At 44.4% G+C, this 17988-nt stretch overlaps 1 protein-coding gene across 4 annotated transcripts in view; it reads right to left on the minus strand.

The window, feature by feature from the left end:
- Positions 1–5390, minus strand: part of NEMP2 (nuclear envelope integral membrane protein 2) — a 34631-nt gene extending 29241 nt beyond the window's left edge. For 2 of the 4 annotated variants that reach the window (XR_006278060.1, XM_038422400.2), the window contains exon 1: positions 5157–5383. Coding sequence is in view for 3 of the 4 variants with exons in the window: in XM_038422400.2 (XP_038278328.1) it covers positions 5157–5238 (82 nt within the window). In the remaining variant the exon portion in view is untranslated. Of the gene's footprint in view, positions 1–4880; positions 5125–5156 lie in introns of those variants that run through there. The other 2 variants (XM_043505471.1, XM_043505474.1) reach the window with 2 other exon arrangements.
- Between the last annotated feature and the right edge of the window lie 12598 nt (positions 5391–17988).

Below are 17988 nucleotides of genomic sequence, written 5' to 3' on the forward strand. Positions count from 1 at the left end.
GAGTAACCCTAATAAATGAGCATACGCCAAAGTAACGAGTAAAGCTGGTAACAGATTTGGGGTCTGGAGAGAATGGTCACTAACTGTCCATATATAAACCTGTAAACCAAACCCTCTGGATCACGAAAGAGTGAATATGGCTCTTTAGTCGGGCCAGAACATTTGAACTATTTTATGAAGAACTAGGGGGGGATGGACGAATAAAGGACGACAGTGGAAAAGGTAATCACAAAGGAATCCAATTGGTTCACTAGAGGATCCTAGTACTTGCTATATTATCTGGGGAATTTGTTACTTGCTGGTGTCAAAAACAGATTCATGGATGGGCACCACCACTGGCTAGAAGTGAGGTGAACCCAATAGTAAGGGAACTCCATTCTCTCAGCAGGACTGCACCTCAGCTTAGACTGTCTGCAGGTAATTTATCTTCCCTGCCAGGTAACAGGTTCTTAGGGCAGGGAGATTTCTGCCTGCCCAGGCAAATGGTAGTTTGGATTCCTTCCAGAAGCAAGAGCTGAGGGTGCTGCCCTGTTTGTTAAATGATTACAATAAACTTTCTATTTAGATTAGAACTTGTTTCCCTGCTAGTTATTCCCAGAGAGCTAGTAGATGTTTTCTTATCAGTACCACCCTAAGCATTAATATATCAATATCCATGATCTCACTGAAGAAAAACATCTTACCAAGCCATCTTCCACTTTGAGTATGCCCTCAACTCCATAAGAGTGACATCTGGGGTAACTATAAACCAACTGAGTTCCAAGAGGAAGATCCCTTTGAACAAGTGATTTCACCATTAGGAGAAACAGGACTGAAGCTGAGGTAAGGAAGGGAAGGGAACTGTCCAAATGTGAGAGATTACGAGCTGTGGAGAGAATCAGGATCAACTGTAGAATCCTAAAACAGAACCAAGGGCAGAGACCTTCAGTGCAAGAAATAAGGAAACAAGCTGGTAAAATGCCTCTTGAACTATGCATCAGTGCAGCAACTGGAATCTCAGTAGTCCCTCTGACTATCACAGTCCTCTTTGATGAAAGATACACTCTGCCTCAGCTATCATGAACCAGATTACAGGGAGAACGGGAAGGGACACATCACCTTAAAAATCACACTTCTGTGTGAACTGGTTTTATTACAAGAAAGACCTTGGATTATTGTAACTGTAAAAAGATGAGGAGGGGGAAATATTTTTCTTTTTTCCAGGGTGTTTACTTTGTGCATTTGACAGCACTTTATTTACAGGAATTTTCATGGTTTTCCTTGTTCAATCAGTTAATAGTCAGCTGCCCCTTGCATTTAAGTGGGCACACACAGCAACAAGGGAAAGAAAATATTATTAAATATAGGAAAGTGTGATTGTAAAATCACAAAAATAGACATGGAACTCTGGGACAGGTGTGGTACCTGCAACTGTTTTAATTTTTTTTTTTTAATTGGCTAGATTTCAAGTAGACAGTTTCCCTTGAAATCCTGTCTCAGGAATAATAGGCTCCTTGATTCGTTCACTACAGGTTCCAAAAAGTTCCAGTGTCATAGAATCAGAGAATATCAGGGTTGGAAGGGACTTCAGGAGATCATCTAGTCCAACCCCTGCTCAAAGCAGGACCAATCCCCAACTAAATCATCCCATCCCATTGTCAAGCATGACCTTAAAAACCTCAAAGGAAAAAGATTCCATCACCTCCCTAGGTAACACATTCCAGTGCTTCACCACCCTCCTAGTGAAAAACTTTTTCCTAATATCCAACCTAAACCACCCCCACTGCAACTGGAGACCATTACTCCTTGTTCTGTCGTCTGCTACCACTGAGAGCAGTCTAGATCCATCCTCTTTGGAACCCCCTTTCAGGTAGTTGAAGGCAGCTATCAAATCCTCCCTCAGTCTTCTCTTCCGCAGACTAAACAATCCCAGTTCCCTCAGCCTCTCCTCATAAGTCATGTGTTCCAGTCCCCTAATAATTTTTGTTGCCCTCCACTGGAGCTTTCCGATTTTTCACATCCTTCTTGTCGTGTGGGGCCCAAAACTGGACACAGTACTCCAGATGAGGCCTCACCAATGTCGAATAGAGGGGAACGATCACGTCTCTCGATCTGCTGGCAATGACCCTACTTATACAGCACAAAATGCTGTTAGACTTCTTGGCAACAAGGGCACACTGTTGACTCATATCCAGCTTCTCATCCACTGTAACCCCTAGGTCCTTTGCTGCAGAACTGCTGCCTAGCCATTCAATCCCTAGGTTGTAGCAGTGCATGGGATTCTTCCGTCCTAAGTGCAGGACTCTGCACTTGTCCTTGTTGAACCTCATCAGATTTCTTTTGGCCCAATCCTCTAATTTGTCTAGGTCCTTCTCTATCCTATCCCTACCCTCCAGCGTATCTACCACTCCTCCCAGTTTAATGTCATCTGCAAACTTGCTGAGGGTGCAGTCCACACCATCCTCCAGATCATTAATGAAGGTATTGAACAAAACCAGCCCCAGGCCGACCCTTGGGACACTCCACTTGATACCGGCTGCCAATTAGACATGGAGCCATTGATCACTACTCGCTGAGCCCGACAATCTAGCCAACTTTCTATCCACCTTATAGTCCATTAATCCAGCCCATACTTCTTTAACTTGCTGGCAAGAATACTGCAGGAGACCGTGTCAAAAGCTTTGCTAAAGTCAAGGAACAACAAGCCCACTGCTTTCCCCTCATCCACAGAGCCAGTTATCTCGTCATAGAAGGCAATTAGATTAGTCAGACATGACTTGCCCTTGGTGAATCCATGCTGACTGTTCCTGATCACTTTTCTCTCCTCTAAGTGCTTCAGAATTGATTCCTTGGGGACCTGCTCCATGATTTTTCCAGGGACTGAGGTGAGGCTGACTGGCCTGTAGTTCCCCGGATCCTCCTCCTTCCCTTTTTAAAAGATGGGCACTACATTAGCCTTTTTCCAATCGTCCAGGACCTCCCCCGATCGCCATGAGTTTTCAAAGATAATAGCCAATGGCTCTGCAATCACATCTGCCAACTCCTTTAGCACTCTTGGATGCAGTGCAACAAGTGTCTTGTGTATAGCAAACTGAATGTTCAGAAAGGAGGAGCTAGGAATAAGTCAAGTAAGGAAGTACTGCATTTTCCTGTTTCTTTAAATGCTGCCACTATCAGCACCCATTTTATGGGAGCTATTGTTTGAACAGTGGCAGTATACCATGAAGTTCACCTAGGCAGAATCAAATAGATTCATAGATTCCCAGGCCAGAAGGCACCACTATGATCATCTAACCTGACCTCCTGTACATCACAAGCCAGAGAACTTCCCCCAAATAATTCCTACAGCAGATCTTATAGTAAAACACCCAATCTTGATTTAAAAATTGTCAGTGATGGAGAATCCACCAAAACCCTTGGGAAATGGTTCCAGTGGTTAAGCACTTTCATTGTCAAAAATGTATGCCTTATTTTCCAGTTTGAATTTGTCAACTTCCAGCTTTAACGGTGACTAATTTGAAAATTAATTCCAATTCTGCAGTTTCTTGTTGGAGTCTATTTTTGAAGTTTTTTAGTTGGAGAATTACAACTTTTAGGTCTGAAATGAGCGACCAGGCAGGTTGAAGTGTTCTCCAACTGGTTTTTGAATGTTATAATTCCTGATGACTGATTTGTGTCCATTTATTCTTTTGCATAGAGATCGTCCACTTTGGCCAATGGATACCATTAAATTAGGCTTGAATAAAGACTGGGAGTGGATAGGTCATTACACAAAGTAAAAACTATTTCCCCACGCTATATTTTCCCCTACTGTTACTCACACCTTCTTGTTAGTCTCTAAGGTGCCACAAGTACTCCTTTTCTTTTTGCGGATACAGATTAACACGGCTGCTACTCTGAAACCTATTTGAAATGGGCCATCCTGATTATCACTACAAAAGTTTTTTTTTCTCCTGCTGATAACAGCCCACCTTAATTGATTAGTCTCCTTACAATTTTTTCATGTTCTCTGTGTATATATATTTCTTGCTACTGTATTTTCCACTGTATGCATCCGATGAAGTGGGCTTTGGCCCACGAAAGCTTATGCCCAAATAAACTTGTTAGTCTCTAAGGTGCCACAAGTACTCCTCAGAGTTTTTTTTTGTTTGTTTGGTTGGTTGGTTGGTTGGTTTTTTTCCCCCGATACAGAGTAACACAGCTTTACCGCTCTGAAACCTGTAAACCAAAAGGCTCTGTGACAATGACAATATCCATTGCTAAAAGGCTGAATAAATCTTGTGTCACTTCGTGTAAATAGGTGGGAGAGATCAAGAACAGACAAGTGGAAAGTCTGCAGAAGTTAGAAGGCAAACAATTCTCCTGGGGCCTTTAATAAGTCCAAGGCCAGGACTCCTGCCCAACTGAGTCAGTGTGTCTTTTTACAGTTACACTGGTTTGGTCAAAACGGTGTAATTGGTTCAGTGGTGAAAATGGAAATCAGTTGGCTAGGGTGCATCTAAGCGCAGATAAAAACTCAAAGAGTCAAGAGTGCAGAGGAGACTCCATTATTACGTATTACTTACAGAACTGCCCATTTTTCCTTTCTGACAACATGTCTTTTTACCTTTGAAGAATGACTATCCGATGAAGTAAGCTGTAGCTCACTTATGCTCAAATAAATTGGTTAGTCTCTAAGGTGCCACAAGTCCTCCTCTTCTTTTTGCGGATACAGACTAACACGGCTGCTACTCTGAAACCTATATTGACTAAGTGAATGGCCGAGCGTGCCTTGTGTTTCGTTTCATAAAACCTTTGTGGACTGAAAAAAAAAAAAAAAAAAAAAAAAAAAAGAGGGGGGGAATCACCAAACCCCTGCTTCCCAGGGCTTTGTATACAGAAACTAAGTTTCCCTCACAGCTTTTGTTCCGGGGTAAGTCCGAGCCATCGTTGCAGAACCCCAGAGCTCAGAGCCCGTGGATGCCCGGTGCCCCTGCTCTACTGGTCAGGAAATAACATACAGCGGCCAAACGACCAGCTGCCGCCTTCTGGCAGCCTCGGCCAGCTCCGCGGCGGGGCTCGCGCGTCAGGCGGATCGCGCCCCCGGGAGAGGGGCCGCAGGCCGGAGCCTGGGGCTTTGCAGACCCCCGGGGTCGGCTCCGCGGGAAAGTCGGAGGCCGCCCCGCCCCAGGCGTTACCTGTTCCCGCCGCCGCCGCCCCGCTTGCCTTGGCCAGCGAGAGGAGGAAGAGGAGCCGCAGCGGGGAGCCCGCGGGCGGCATCGTTTGAAGGGGCGCGCCGGAGCCGGCAGGCGAGACGCCACGAGCCCGGGCCGATGAATGGGCCGGCGCCGCGGGGCCCGACTCTCCGTCTGGCTGCGGAGAATGGCGGCGGCGGAAGGCCGGGCCGAGGCCATCGGCTGGCTGGGTCTGGAGGGGGCGGCCCCGCGGCCCCGCCTCTGGGGCAGGGCAAGGGAGGGAGGCGCGCGGCTGGAGCAGGGCGGCTGCTGGGGCTCCCCGTCCCCTGGAAGCTGCCTCAGCGGCGGATCGCGCTCCCCTGTTCGTCGGGGGGGGACCCACCGAGCCCGGGGCGCCTCTGAGAGGGGAGATCTCTGCAGCTGCTGAGGGTGGGAAACGTTTAATCCTTTGCGCCTCCCGGTAGTGGCCCAGCCGGTGTTGGAGGTCCCTCCAGAGCAGGCTCAGACTGGGGCTAGGGTGTGAATGTGGCCGGGCTGAATTCTCCCCTGCTGCTCACCTGAGGTTTTGGGGTCACAGCCGAGCGAGGAAATAGGGCCCTGTTGGCTTTGGATCTGGCTGGAGTTGCCATTTTTGGTTGGGCGTATTTAGCGTGGCAGTCTTTAATTAAAAATTAATCTTTAATTCCTGGAGACTCCAGGACAGTTCTGAAGGGCCGACAACGCTAGATCTGTGTTCCGAGCAGATCCCAGTACCCTGGAGTTGGAAGGGTTTGAATTTGATGTTCTGGGTTTGATCCGTCTGCACTTTGTTCAGCAGAACATCTCTATGTGTCTGCTGAATTTCCTGGTTTGCTCCAGTCCGCAGCTTCCTATTTATTTCAGGATCTAGTTCAAAAATTCCTTCCTTATGTTTAAAATCATCTAACAAGTTGCTCCTGCCTTTCTCAAACCTGGGCGACACTCAGAAATTAGATGAATCTAGTTACATTGCTCAGTCTGTAAAAGATCTTGTGCCCTGTCTGCCATAGTTAGGTTGACCTAACTCCTGGTGTAGACCGGGCTAGGTCAGTGGGAGAATTCTTCGGTCAACCTAGTTATCACCTCATGGAGCGGTCGATTAACTGCAACGATGGACAAACCCCTTCCATCAGTGTTGGAAGTGTCTACGCTATGGTGCTATAGTGGCACATGGACCTTGTCTATCTTCTTCCCTATTTCCACAGTTTTAGCACTGGCTTCCTCTCTGTCTTTTTTGAGAGAGTCTCATCACTGTTGAAATGAGACCCACTTTCTTTGCAGCTATTATCATCTGGAACAGGCTTTGTCTCCTCAACTGTCCGTTTACTTCAGTCTCACCCAATTACGTATCTTTTCTTTTCTTAATCTTTTAATATTTCTGTCCTACTGTTTGTTATTTAATTCTAGTTTTGTTATTTAACTTTGTTTTGATACATTGGGAAACAGTTGGATTTGAATTGAAATAATTTGCAAGAAGTCTCTGAGCTAAATGTATTTTAAACTTTAGACAATGTAGTAATAAGGAGGTTAAAGAGCAGATGATACTTTAGGGAAAACTTTGAAAAACGTTCTGTTTAGGGGCTATTCTCTTTTATACGTCATATTTTGAATTTCTTTCTCTTTTTTTTTTCCCCAGTGATAGCGACACTTGCATGAAAACAGAATAGTTATTTCTCAGGAGTCTTCTCTGCCTGCTGGCTAGTCTTCATATAGGGCCTGATGCTGCTCCCAGTGAAGCTAATGGCAAAACTCTTATTGACTTTAGTGTAGGGTTGCCAACTTTCTAATCACACAAAACCGAACACCCTAGCCCTGCCCCTTCCCTGAGGCCCTGCCCCCCACTCACTACATTCCCCCTCCCTCGGTGGCTCGCTCTTCCCCACCTTCACTCACTTTCACTGGGCTGGGGAAGGGGGTAGGGTGCAGGAGGGGGTGAGGGCTCTAACTGTGGGTGCAGGATCTAGGGTAGGGCCAGAAATGAGGGGTTCAGGGTGTGGGAGGGGGCTCCAGGCTGGGACAGGGAGTTGGGGTGTGGGAGGGGGTGAGGGCTCCTGCTGGGGGTGCAGGCTCTGGGGTGGGGCTGGGGGTGAGGGGTTTAGGAAGCAGGAGGGGGCTCCAGGCTGGGGGGTAGGGTCGAGGGATTCAGAGTGTGGGAGGGGGCTGCAGGTTGAGGCATGGGGTTGGGGTGCAGGAGGGGGTATGGACTCTGGGCTGGGGGTACAGGCTCTGGGGTGGGGCTGGGGATGAGGGGTTTGGGGTGGAGGAGGGGGCTTTGGGTTTGGGGGGGCTCGGGCAGCATGCAGAGCCCCGTGCACCCCTTCCCCCCGCCTAGGAGCCGGACCTGCTGGTCGCTTCCTGGAGCACAGCACTGTGCCAAGGCAGGTAGGGACTAGCCTGCCTTAGCTGTGCAGCACTGCTGACGGGACTTTTAATGGCCTGGTTAGCAGCGCTGACCGGAGCCACCAGGGTCCTGTTTTGACCAGGTGTTCTATAGGTGCCACAACCCTACTTTAGTGGAGCAGAATCAGGTGATCCTGTAGTTAAAGCACAGGACAGGGCATCAACAGGATTTGGTTCTATCTCTGTATCTCAGTTTCCCTATGTGTTAAATACCTTTTTAAAAAAGAAATATGGGGTATTCATTATTTATCATTGATAATGTATTAGTACCAAAAAGCCCTATTCAGGTATCTGTTTCATTAGGTGCTTTTAAAACGTATACGAAAGAATCAAAGAATTTGCACCAAAGATTTTACAGTGTAAGGCCCTACACACATGCTTAACTGCTCTCATGAGTAGTCCCATTGAAGTTGTGAAGAGTTCACATGTTAGCTCCCATTAAAGTGTGTAAGTATTTACAGGATTGAGTCATTTGCTTGTATGTTATGTTCTATTTCCCTCCCCTCATCTGTGTTTGGTCTTTTTAGAGCCTGATTCTGCAAATTCTTAACATTACTCATGTTAAAAACAGATCACATATTGGGTAATTTGGACCACATGGTCAATGTCAAATACAAAAGCTTCCTGGAGGCACGTCACCACCACTCTGTCCTCCCCAAAGAAGTGTTGACAGTCTTCATCAAAATGGACTCAGTTCTTCTCAATTGGTCTTCAAGAGCCAAAATAGGGATTAGGTTTGCGTCCAAAGCACAGGAGCTGGCAGGAGGTTCTTCCACCATTTTAGCACCTCAGATTGAGAAACCAGCCAAAACTCAAGCATAGAGGATTTAGTATTTGTCTTCTCAATCTGTTATTCTGCACACTCTCTCCTTTCCTCTCCAGACACAAAAGTTTGGTCTGGTTCCACACAACTGTCTTTGGAAAGAAACAAACTGAGACAGCACAGATTAACTAGGCCTTCTGCCCCTCAAAAGCAATCTCCTAAGTGAGATTTCGCAGATGCTATGGTGTAGACAAAGAAACTTTTCTTTGCCTCCTTCACAGCCACAGCAGAAGACTTCTAAAAAACATTTAGTCTGACTTATCAAAGCTTTGGCTAGGTCAGATGCAGCCTGAGTTCTCCACCACGAGTGCACTAGTCTTCTCTCTTGCTTTGCAGGTCATCCGCAAATCAGGGCAAGATGTGAGGATGTGGCTGGAGAACAAGAAGGATGTTTGAGCATTTGTTTATGTGTCTGTAAAATGTTTTCTTTTATCATACACTGTGAAAATCAATAAGCACGAATATGTCAAGATTTTTTGGCATTACTAATGTCTAATTTTATAGCTGATCCTGTATTTGTCCTTTACATTCTGCTTTGTCAGACTTCATACTTTTTTTTGTCACTGCACAATTCATATGTGTGCCAGATGGTCGTAGTCTTTATTTTTTTAAATCTAGATTATTTAGCACCTGATCCAATTCCCAGTGGAGTCACTGTGGGAAGTCCATTGCATTCAATGAGAATTGGATCAGACCCTTGAATAGCTAACCCTTTTCCTTCATGGACAATATTGTTTTTCATCTTGGTTTTTCTTAACATGTACAAGTCCTGCCCACTGCCTTGCACCTTGTCTAGTCATTTACACGTGTGCCAAGTGGGTGGCTAAGCACTGTCATTCTGATTTGGTAGCCTTTTACACCCACTTTGCACTCACTCAGCACAGATATTAATAAAGAAGAAAAGGAGTACTTGTGGCACCTTAGAGACTAACACATTTATTTGAGCATAAGCGTTCGTGAGCTACAGCGCACTTCATTGGATGCATTCGGTGGAAAATACAGTGGGGAGATTTATATACACACACAGAGAACATGAAACAATGCATTTTATCATACATACTGTAAGGAGAGTGATCACTTAAGATGAGCTATTACCAGCAGGAAGGGGGGGGAAGGAGGAAAACCTTTTGTGGTGATAATCAAGGTGGGCCATTTCCAGCAGTTAACAAGAATGTCTGAGGAACAGTGGGGGGTGGGGTGGGGGGGGAAATAACATGGGGAAATAGTTTTACTTTATGTATGACTAATCAAATCCCAGTCTCTATTCAAGCCTAAATTAATTGTATCCAGTTTGCAAATTAATTCCAATTCAGCAGTCTCTCGTTGGAGTCTGTTTTTGAAGTTTTTTTGTTGAAGGATAGCCACTCTCAGGTCTGTAATCATGTGACCGGAGAGATTGAAGTGTTCTCCAACTGGTTTTTGAATGTTATAATTCTTGACATCTGATTTGTGTCCATTTATTCTTTTACATAGAGACTGTCCAGTTTGACCAATGTACATGGCAGAGGGGCATTGCTGGCACATGATGACATATATCACATTGGTAGATGCGCAGGTGAACGAGCCTCTGATAGTGTGGCTGATGTGATTAGTCCCTATGATGGTGTCCCCTGAATAGATATGTGGACAGAGTTGGCAACGGGCTTTGTTGCAAGGATAGGTTCCTGGGTTAGTGGTTCTGTTATGTGGTGTGTGGTTGCTGGTGAGTATTTGCTTCAGGTTGGGGGGCTGTCTGTAAGCAAGGACTGGCCTGTCTCCCGAGATCTGTGAGAGTGATGGGTCGTCCTTCAGGATAGGTTGTAGATCCTTGATGATGTGTTGGAGAGGTTTTAGTTGGGGGCTGAAGGTGATGGCTAGTGGCGTTCTATTATTTTCTTTGTTGGGCCTGTAGTAGGTGACTTCTGGGTACTCTTCTGGCTCTGTCAATCTGTTTCTTCACTGCAGCAGGTGGGTATTGTAGTTGTAGGAATGCATGATAGAGATCTTGTAGGTGTTTGTCTCTGTCTGAGGGGTTGGAGCAAATGCGGTTATATCGTAGAGCTTGGCTGTAGACAATGGATCGAGTGGTATGATCTGGATGAAAGCTAGAGGCATGTAGGTAGGAATAGCAGTCAATAGGTTTCCGATATAGGGTGGTGTTTACGTGACCATCGCTTATTAGCACCGTAGTGTCCAGGAAGTGGATCTCTTGTGTGGACTGGTCCAGGCTGAGGTTGATGGTGGGATGGAAATTGTTGAAATCATGGTGGAATTCCTCAAGGGCTTCTTTTCCATGGGTCCAGATGATGAAGATGTCATCAGTGTAGCGCAAGTAGAGTAGGGGCATTAGGGGACGAGAGCTGAGGAAGCATTGTGCTAAGTCAGCCATAAAAATGTTGGCATACTGTGGGGCCATGCGCAGTGCTGCTGATTTGAAGATATACATTGTCCCCAAATGTGAAATAGTTATGGGTGAGGACAAAGTCACAAAGTTCAGCCACCAGGTTAGCCGTGACATTATCAGGGATACTGTTCCTGATGGCTTGTCGTCCATCTTTGTGTGGGATGTTGGTGTAGAGGGCTTCTACATCCATAGTGGCTAGGATGGTGTTTTTAGGAAGATCACCGATGGATTGTAGTTTCCTCAGGAAGTCAGTGGTGTCTCGAAGATAGCTGGGAGTACTGGTAGCGTAGGGCCTGAGGAGGGAGTCTACATAGCCAGACAATCCTGCTGTCAGGGTGCCAATGCCTGAGATGATGGGGCGTCCAGGATTTCCAGGTTTATGGATCTTGGGTAGCAGATAGAATATCCCAGGTCGGGGTTCCAGGGGTGAGTCTGTGCGGATTTGTTCTTGTGCTTTTTCAGGGAGTTTCTTGAGCAAATGCTGTAGTTTCTTTTGGTAACCCTCAGTGGGATCAGAGGGTAATGGCTTGTAGAAAGTGGTGTTGGAGAGCTGCCTAGTAGCCTCTTGTTCATATTCCAACCTATTCATGATGACAACAGCACCTCCTTTGTCAGCCTTTTTGATTATGATGTCAGAGTTGTTTCTGAGGCTGCGGATGGCATTGTGTTCTGCACGGCTGAGGTTATGGGGCAAGTGATGCTGCTTTTCCACAATTTCAACCTGTGCACGTCGGCGGAAGCACTCTATGTAGAAGTCCAGTCTGTTATTTCGAGCTTCAGGAGGAGTCCACCCAGAATTCTTCTTTTTGTAGTGTTGGGTAGGAAGGTCCCTGTGGGTTAACACGTTGGTTAGAGGTGTGTTGGAAATATTCCTTGAGTCGGAGACATCGAAAATAGGATTCTAGGTCACCACAGAACTGTATCATGTTCATGGGGGTGGAGGGGCAAAAGGAGAGGCCCCGAGATAGGACAGAGTCTTCTGCTGGGCTAAGAGTATAGTTGGACAGATTAACAATATTGCTGGGTGGGTTAAGGGAACCACTGTTGTGGCCCCTTGTGGCATTTAGTAGTTTCGAGAGTTTAGTGTCCTTTTTCTTTTGTAGAGAAGCAAAGTGTGTGTTGTAAATGGCTTGTCTAGTTTTTGTAAAGTCCAACCATGAGGAAGTTTGTGTGGAAGTTAGTTCTTTATGAGAGTATCCAGTTTTGAGAGACATGGCTGAAATGTTGGACATGTTAGTTATGTTTATTCATGTAATGAATCAGTTCCTATAAATATGTCACCTCTCAGTTATATTTATTAACAGAACTGGTTTGTTAATGGCAACATTTATTAAAGGAATCATTCTCAGATTTTTTATTTGAGATATTCTATATTCACCTTTTTGACTTGTTTTTTTTCTGAGAGAGCAGATCTGTGTTCGATTTTCTGCCTTTGCATGTTCATTCCTAGAGCTCTTTGCACTTCACTGCTAGTTAATTTTCAATAACTGTCTTAGGTTACAGTCAGTCAGTATGAAACAGAAGTAAAATGTAGCTTTAGGGGACCACACTCTGTTTGAAACTATTAGAAACCTTTCCAAGGAGAAAATATTCAATCAAGCAAGGTACAATATCTATTAGACAGTGTTCTACCACACTAAGTATTCCTTGATAAAAGAGGTTATAATTCTGTTGTTATGGTGGTGCCTGCTAGCATTGTTACAGTTAAGGATGTCACCATTTCCTATTTGCAACTCTTATTTTCAGGGTGTTTGACCTCAGTTGTAATGTTGCCCTAGCTCAGGGGAGGGCAAACTACAGCCTGCGGGCCAGATCCAGCCCATCAGGGCTTTCAGTCTGGCCTGCGGGATTGCCAGCCCCATGGCACAGTGGGCTAAGGCAGGATCCCTGCCTGCCCTGGCCCCGCGCCACTCCCGGAAGCAGCCGGCACCACGTCCCTGCGGCCCCTGGGGGAACGGGGGCAGAAGGCTCCATGCGCTACCCTACTGGCAGGCACCGCCTCCCTCAGCTCCCATTGGCCAGGAACGGGGAACCAAGGCCAATGGGAGCTTCGGGGGTGGTCTTCACAGGGAAGGACAGCGTACGGTGGAGCTGTCTGCCCCACTCCACCCCCAGGAGCCACTACCAGACATGTTGGCCATTTCTGGGAGCAGCCTGCCTTAGCCCCTCTGTGCACAGCTGCCACCCCAGAGCCATGTGAGGTAAGCGGCATCGGGCCAGAGCCTGTGCCCGAACTCCAGCCCTGTGCCCCCTAACCGCCTGCTTTGAGCCCCCTCCCGCACTCCGCACCCCAACCCTCTGCCTTGAGCCCCCTCCTGCACCTCGCACCCTTCCTGCACCCCAACCCCTTGCCCTGAGCCCCTTCTGCACACCGCATCCCCTTCCACACCCTGCACTCCCGCAACGCAAACCCCTGCCCCAGCCCTACATTCATGGCTCTGCATACAATTTCCCCACCCAGATGCAGCCCTCGTTTATTTACAAATATGATATGAAAAAAAGGGGGGAAGTTATTTACTGGTTTCAGCCATACTAGCTGAAGATGTTCCCTCACCAAACCTTATAAGGTAAGTAGGACTGAGCAGGATTAGTATTTGGTTGGGAGACAGCTAGAGAAAATTTATGTGTTGCAAGCAATGATGTTGATGATTCAGTAGACTCTCGGCCAGTACTGAGCCAAATACTACATCAGTGTAGGAAGACTTTGTGCTCTTTTTTTGATGAGTTATAAAATCAAAGTCCAGGCTGTGGCATCAGGAGCTTAGATACCACAGTGATAGGCATGGTAAAAGAAACTAGAAAGTTAGAAGAAAAGTGAGCTGTAGCTCACGAAAGCTTATGCTCTAATAAATTTGTTAGTCTCTAAGGTGCCACAAGTACTCCTTTTCTTTTTGCGAATACAGACTAACACGGCTGCTACTCTGAAACCTAGAAAGTTAGACTATCTGTGGTGACTAAAATTTCTGTAGTATATTTTGCAGTATTGTTAACACTGGTATCTTGGACACATTCCAATTGGACCATTTTGTTCTGATTCAATTCCAGTTAGATACACTTCCAGTTCTTAACTGTGTGCAGTATGCTGTTAAATAGTAGCAGAATAGTACCTTCAGTGGTCGGTAGAGAGGATCCTAAGGTGTGGCATAAAAAACCTAAGATGCCATGGTGAGTTGGAAGATTTCCAAGGTGAGAGCCATCAACTTCTTCAGCATCTAAGCTTTTATTATGAAAAAAGTGAGTTTTATCTCTTATGGTTGACAAAGAGAACCTTCCAACTGGGAACCAAATATAAATCAGTGCAGTGCTGTCCCATGATGTCTCCTGAGTCTTGGTTGCTTCTCATGGCTTTCCCAAGCTGCAGCAGGGTGAAAACTCCCCAGAGTCATTTTAGTTTTCACTGCTGCTTTTCAGAATCCTCTGGACCAGATGAAGATAAGATTAAGTCACCCTGGACACACTGCTGTTATATGATCCTCTGAAGCAACTGGGGACCCCACAATAATCCCTGATGGGAAACTCAAGTAACAAACAGCAGGCACACACCCAATAAAATGTAGCATCAGTTTTAGTGTCTGGTTCATCCTCTATCAGGGACCTGCAGCAGTTGGACACAATGAGTTTTCTTTTTCCCATCTTAAACTTCCATAATGCTATGTTACATCACCCAATATTGAAACCCCCTGTTTGAAATATTAATACAATTTTTGGTATAACACTGAATTCCCTTTTAACTCTCCCTCAAATACCCTGGCCATTCTGCCAGCGTCTCTTCTTGATCTTTTGGTTAAAACCCTTAATTTGGGATATTGGAGATTATGAACTATATGCATTTTATGACTTTTAAAACCAAACTTGCTACTTTTGGATAATTTAAGCATTATACCCAGATGAATAGAAACTTTTTCATTAATCCATGTTTTAGATAATTTTAATATAAGCTTTCATAAAAATTTAAAATCTGAAACGTTCTCTGTTGTGGGGCTGATGAAGAATATAAACTGCCTTTGCAGAATGGATTTGATAAATCTGTCCATTCCCAACTACTATGATGCAATGATTTGTTAAAATGTATTTTGTAGCCTATTGCATAGCTCTTAAAAGCTAGTAGAGGATTCTAATCTCAACACTCAGTTGAAATCTCTACACGAAGTCAAGATGACTAAGGGCTCTTTGGTCATTTCCTCTTTTTTTTCCCCTTCCTCCACCTTTTCTCTTTTGACATCAGTGAATGGTATAATTTGTTTGCATTTACAGAATGTTTTATCTTTTTGGCCGGAGCCAGTTGTGCAGGTTTGTTAGATCTACAGCTATTCTTTTTTTCTCAGGGCTGGCAGGTGGGTGTTGGATTGTGTGTCATTCGTAGGAGGTGAATGTCAAAGGAAGTGGGATTGACTGTGAGAGGAGATTTGTAACCCAAGTACTTAATATTTGGCTTCGTAGAAAAGCAAGAGAAAATGGCAAAACAGACAGCCTTTCTGCTTTTAGCTTGCCCCATGTAATCAAAATAGCACAGTATCTGTATGTGCTTAAGCACACTTCTGTCTTTGCCTTCATTAATTTGGAATTGAGAGCTACTTTATTTCCCTTTAAACACCATCATGTGCTTTGGTGTATTCTGTTGAATGTTTATTCTGACAATACAAATTATTCATGCTTGGTAAGTGCCCTTGCACATAATACAGTTTATAACCAAGTACACTATGGTGGTTTTTTTTTATATTTGATCTAAATGAGTTCTCAGAGTTAAAAATAGGCAGAAGAGCCATTTCACAGTATTTTGTTAATCTCTAACTGCCTTTTCAGATGTGCATTAGTTTGACATATTTTTCAGACAAAAAATGGTGTTGTTTTTTGTGGGAGAAAAAATGATCTACAAGAAAATAGGTAAAGCTACTTGTTGTTACAGTAGTTTTATGCTAATTTCTATGCTTGACATTTAATAGATAGAGGGCCAGATTCTGCACTGTTGGGAATATTTACTACTTCAAAAATGTAAGTACTCTACATATCTTTCATAATGCATGGTGTGGTTCAGTTTGGAACTGAACAATAGAAATGATTTTTGAAAGGCTAGTAAAGTGTCGCTTTTTACTGATTAGGCAAATGGATCATGTTCTTTGCACTCTCTTATGCCCTGTGTTTTTCTCTTAACTCTTTGCATATTTAACCTAAGTGCCAAATACTTACGTTCAGGCCAACTGCACATTTGAAAAACAATGTGTCAAAATGTCTGGTTTCCAATTATATCATAGGTATGAGGTGAGGAGTGTTTGGTTGTCATCTCTTAGCATGTATCCAAGTGAAAAAGGGAAGCAATCTGAAGTTTCTTTAAGTAGGCTAGAATGGATAATATGGCCCCTTTTATTTTGCTTGGCTTCTGATTTTTGTAGATCCCTGAGACCTGATCCCACATTCATAGAACACCCACATTTTTTAGTGATCTCAGTGGGAAGTTTGGGTCATAAGGAATGCAGGATCAGGCCTATGGTGTAAAAATGTTCTGCAGGTAGATATGCCCATGCTAATGCTGGGAACATGCTGAGTCTGATTCTGATCTCATTATATATCCTCCTGTAACTTCATTGGAATTATTCCTGATTTAAATAGTAATGAGTAAGGTCAGAATTAGGCCAATGTTTTCTAAAGTATCTTATTAGTAGTGGGCCATTAAAATATATCTAGTTTATTCTTAGTATGTCAAATTTAGCTTGTTCTGTGACATGCAAGCAGTATTCTAAATCTTATTGGATTCCATCTCTGCTTCAGATGTAGAACTGAGGCAGAATGTTTTGACCCAGAACGCTACTATTTACCATGTGCATCTTTCACTGATGAAAATATCAGAGTTTTCATTCTATCAAAGTCATTATAGGGAAGCCCTAACAGGACCCAAGTGAGTTTCTTGAGGTCCCCATCTAAAGGTAAGAGAGCCTGTTTCTCCTTCAAAGAATGCTACCTAAGGAGACAAGACAGCCATGACAGTCCATCAGCCACTTTACATGAGAGCCCTCAAGGCAATTCCAGATCATTCAGACACAATACCCTGGAAATTCATTGATTGCTTCTCGAAAAAATATCTTTCACAGTTTGGTATCCACTTCCAATATGTGCCCACACAAGACAAAGTGGCGGAAGTTCACTGACCTGTTGATTAATAGGTCAGCTCTATGAATACAGGACATTTTAAACTGTAAACAAACACTTGGAAAAAATGTCTAAAAGTCCTTCAAAGTCTCTTTAAACAAGAGTGCACCTAAGATAACTAATTTCTTTCTCTGCACTTTGAATGGATTGATTTATGAAGCGCCCAACCCATCCACTTTATCTGAGGCACTGTGCAATCTCTACACAGAGTTAAACAAGAACTTGGCTCAGTACCTAGAAAAAAAAATCATTCCCGCCAATAAAACAAGGCAAAAGAAATAGTGCAAAAAGGAAGAGCTGCTGAATACAAGATCAGAATGGTCAGAAGAATCTATCTGAACAGAGAAGTTTTGCACTGGGCCTTGAAAACAACTTGGACTCCAGGGAGTTTCCTCCAGAGACAGGGTTCCTAAATCCTCAAGATGGAGAGTAAGGACAACTTGGAAACCTCAGTTATTTTGGATGGACATTGTGGGAGAAGTGGTCCCTCAAGCATGCAGGGCTGCATATTTTTTTCAGGAACAGTTACAGCAGAGATTTTAAGACTGTAATACTTTCTTTGTATTTCAAATATTTTGCCATTTTTGAATATAATTTCATAAGTTAAATTAGGAGCAGTATGTAAGTGAGAGCAGTATTGGTCAGAAAGTGGATTGGATCTCAACAGAGGCTATGATCCTTCAGAGAGCTAATGAAGAAGTCCTCACATTGATATCCTCCTTCCTTAATGTCACATACTGCAACTGCCAGAATGAACCTCTGGGATATTTCCTGGAAAGTGATCCATTTGGTCCTGAAGCTATAGTCAGATTGTATTGCACTCGTGTGCTGGATACATATACCTTGCATGGATCCATTCCACATAGGTACTTCTCAAATATAGCGTATGTTGTGTTATCTTTTCTCTTTAAGCTTCATAAGCCCAGAGGAGGAGGATGTGTGTCTGTCCCTACCCCAGCCTTTTTGCCTTGGGGTGCTCATTGTCCCATGGAGAGTCTTCTGCAGGATATAGGAGAAGAAGATTGTATCATGGATATGAATGATCCCCCTTCCATGCAGGAGTATAA

The sequence above is a fragment of the Dermochelys coriacea genome, chromosome 11 (assembly GCF_009764565.3).
Source record: "Dermochelys coriacea isolate rDerCor1 chromosome 11, rDerCor1.pri.v4, whole genome shotgun sequence".
Classification (NCBI taxonomy): Eukaryota; Metazoa; Chordata; order Testudines; family Dermochelyidae; genus Dermochelys; species Dermochelys coriacea.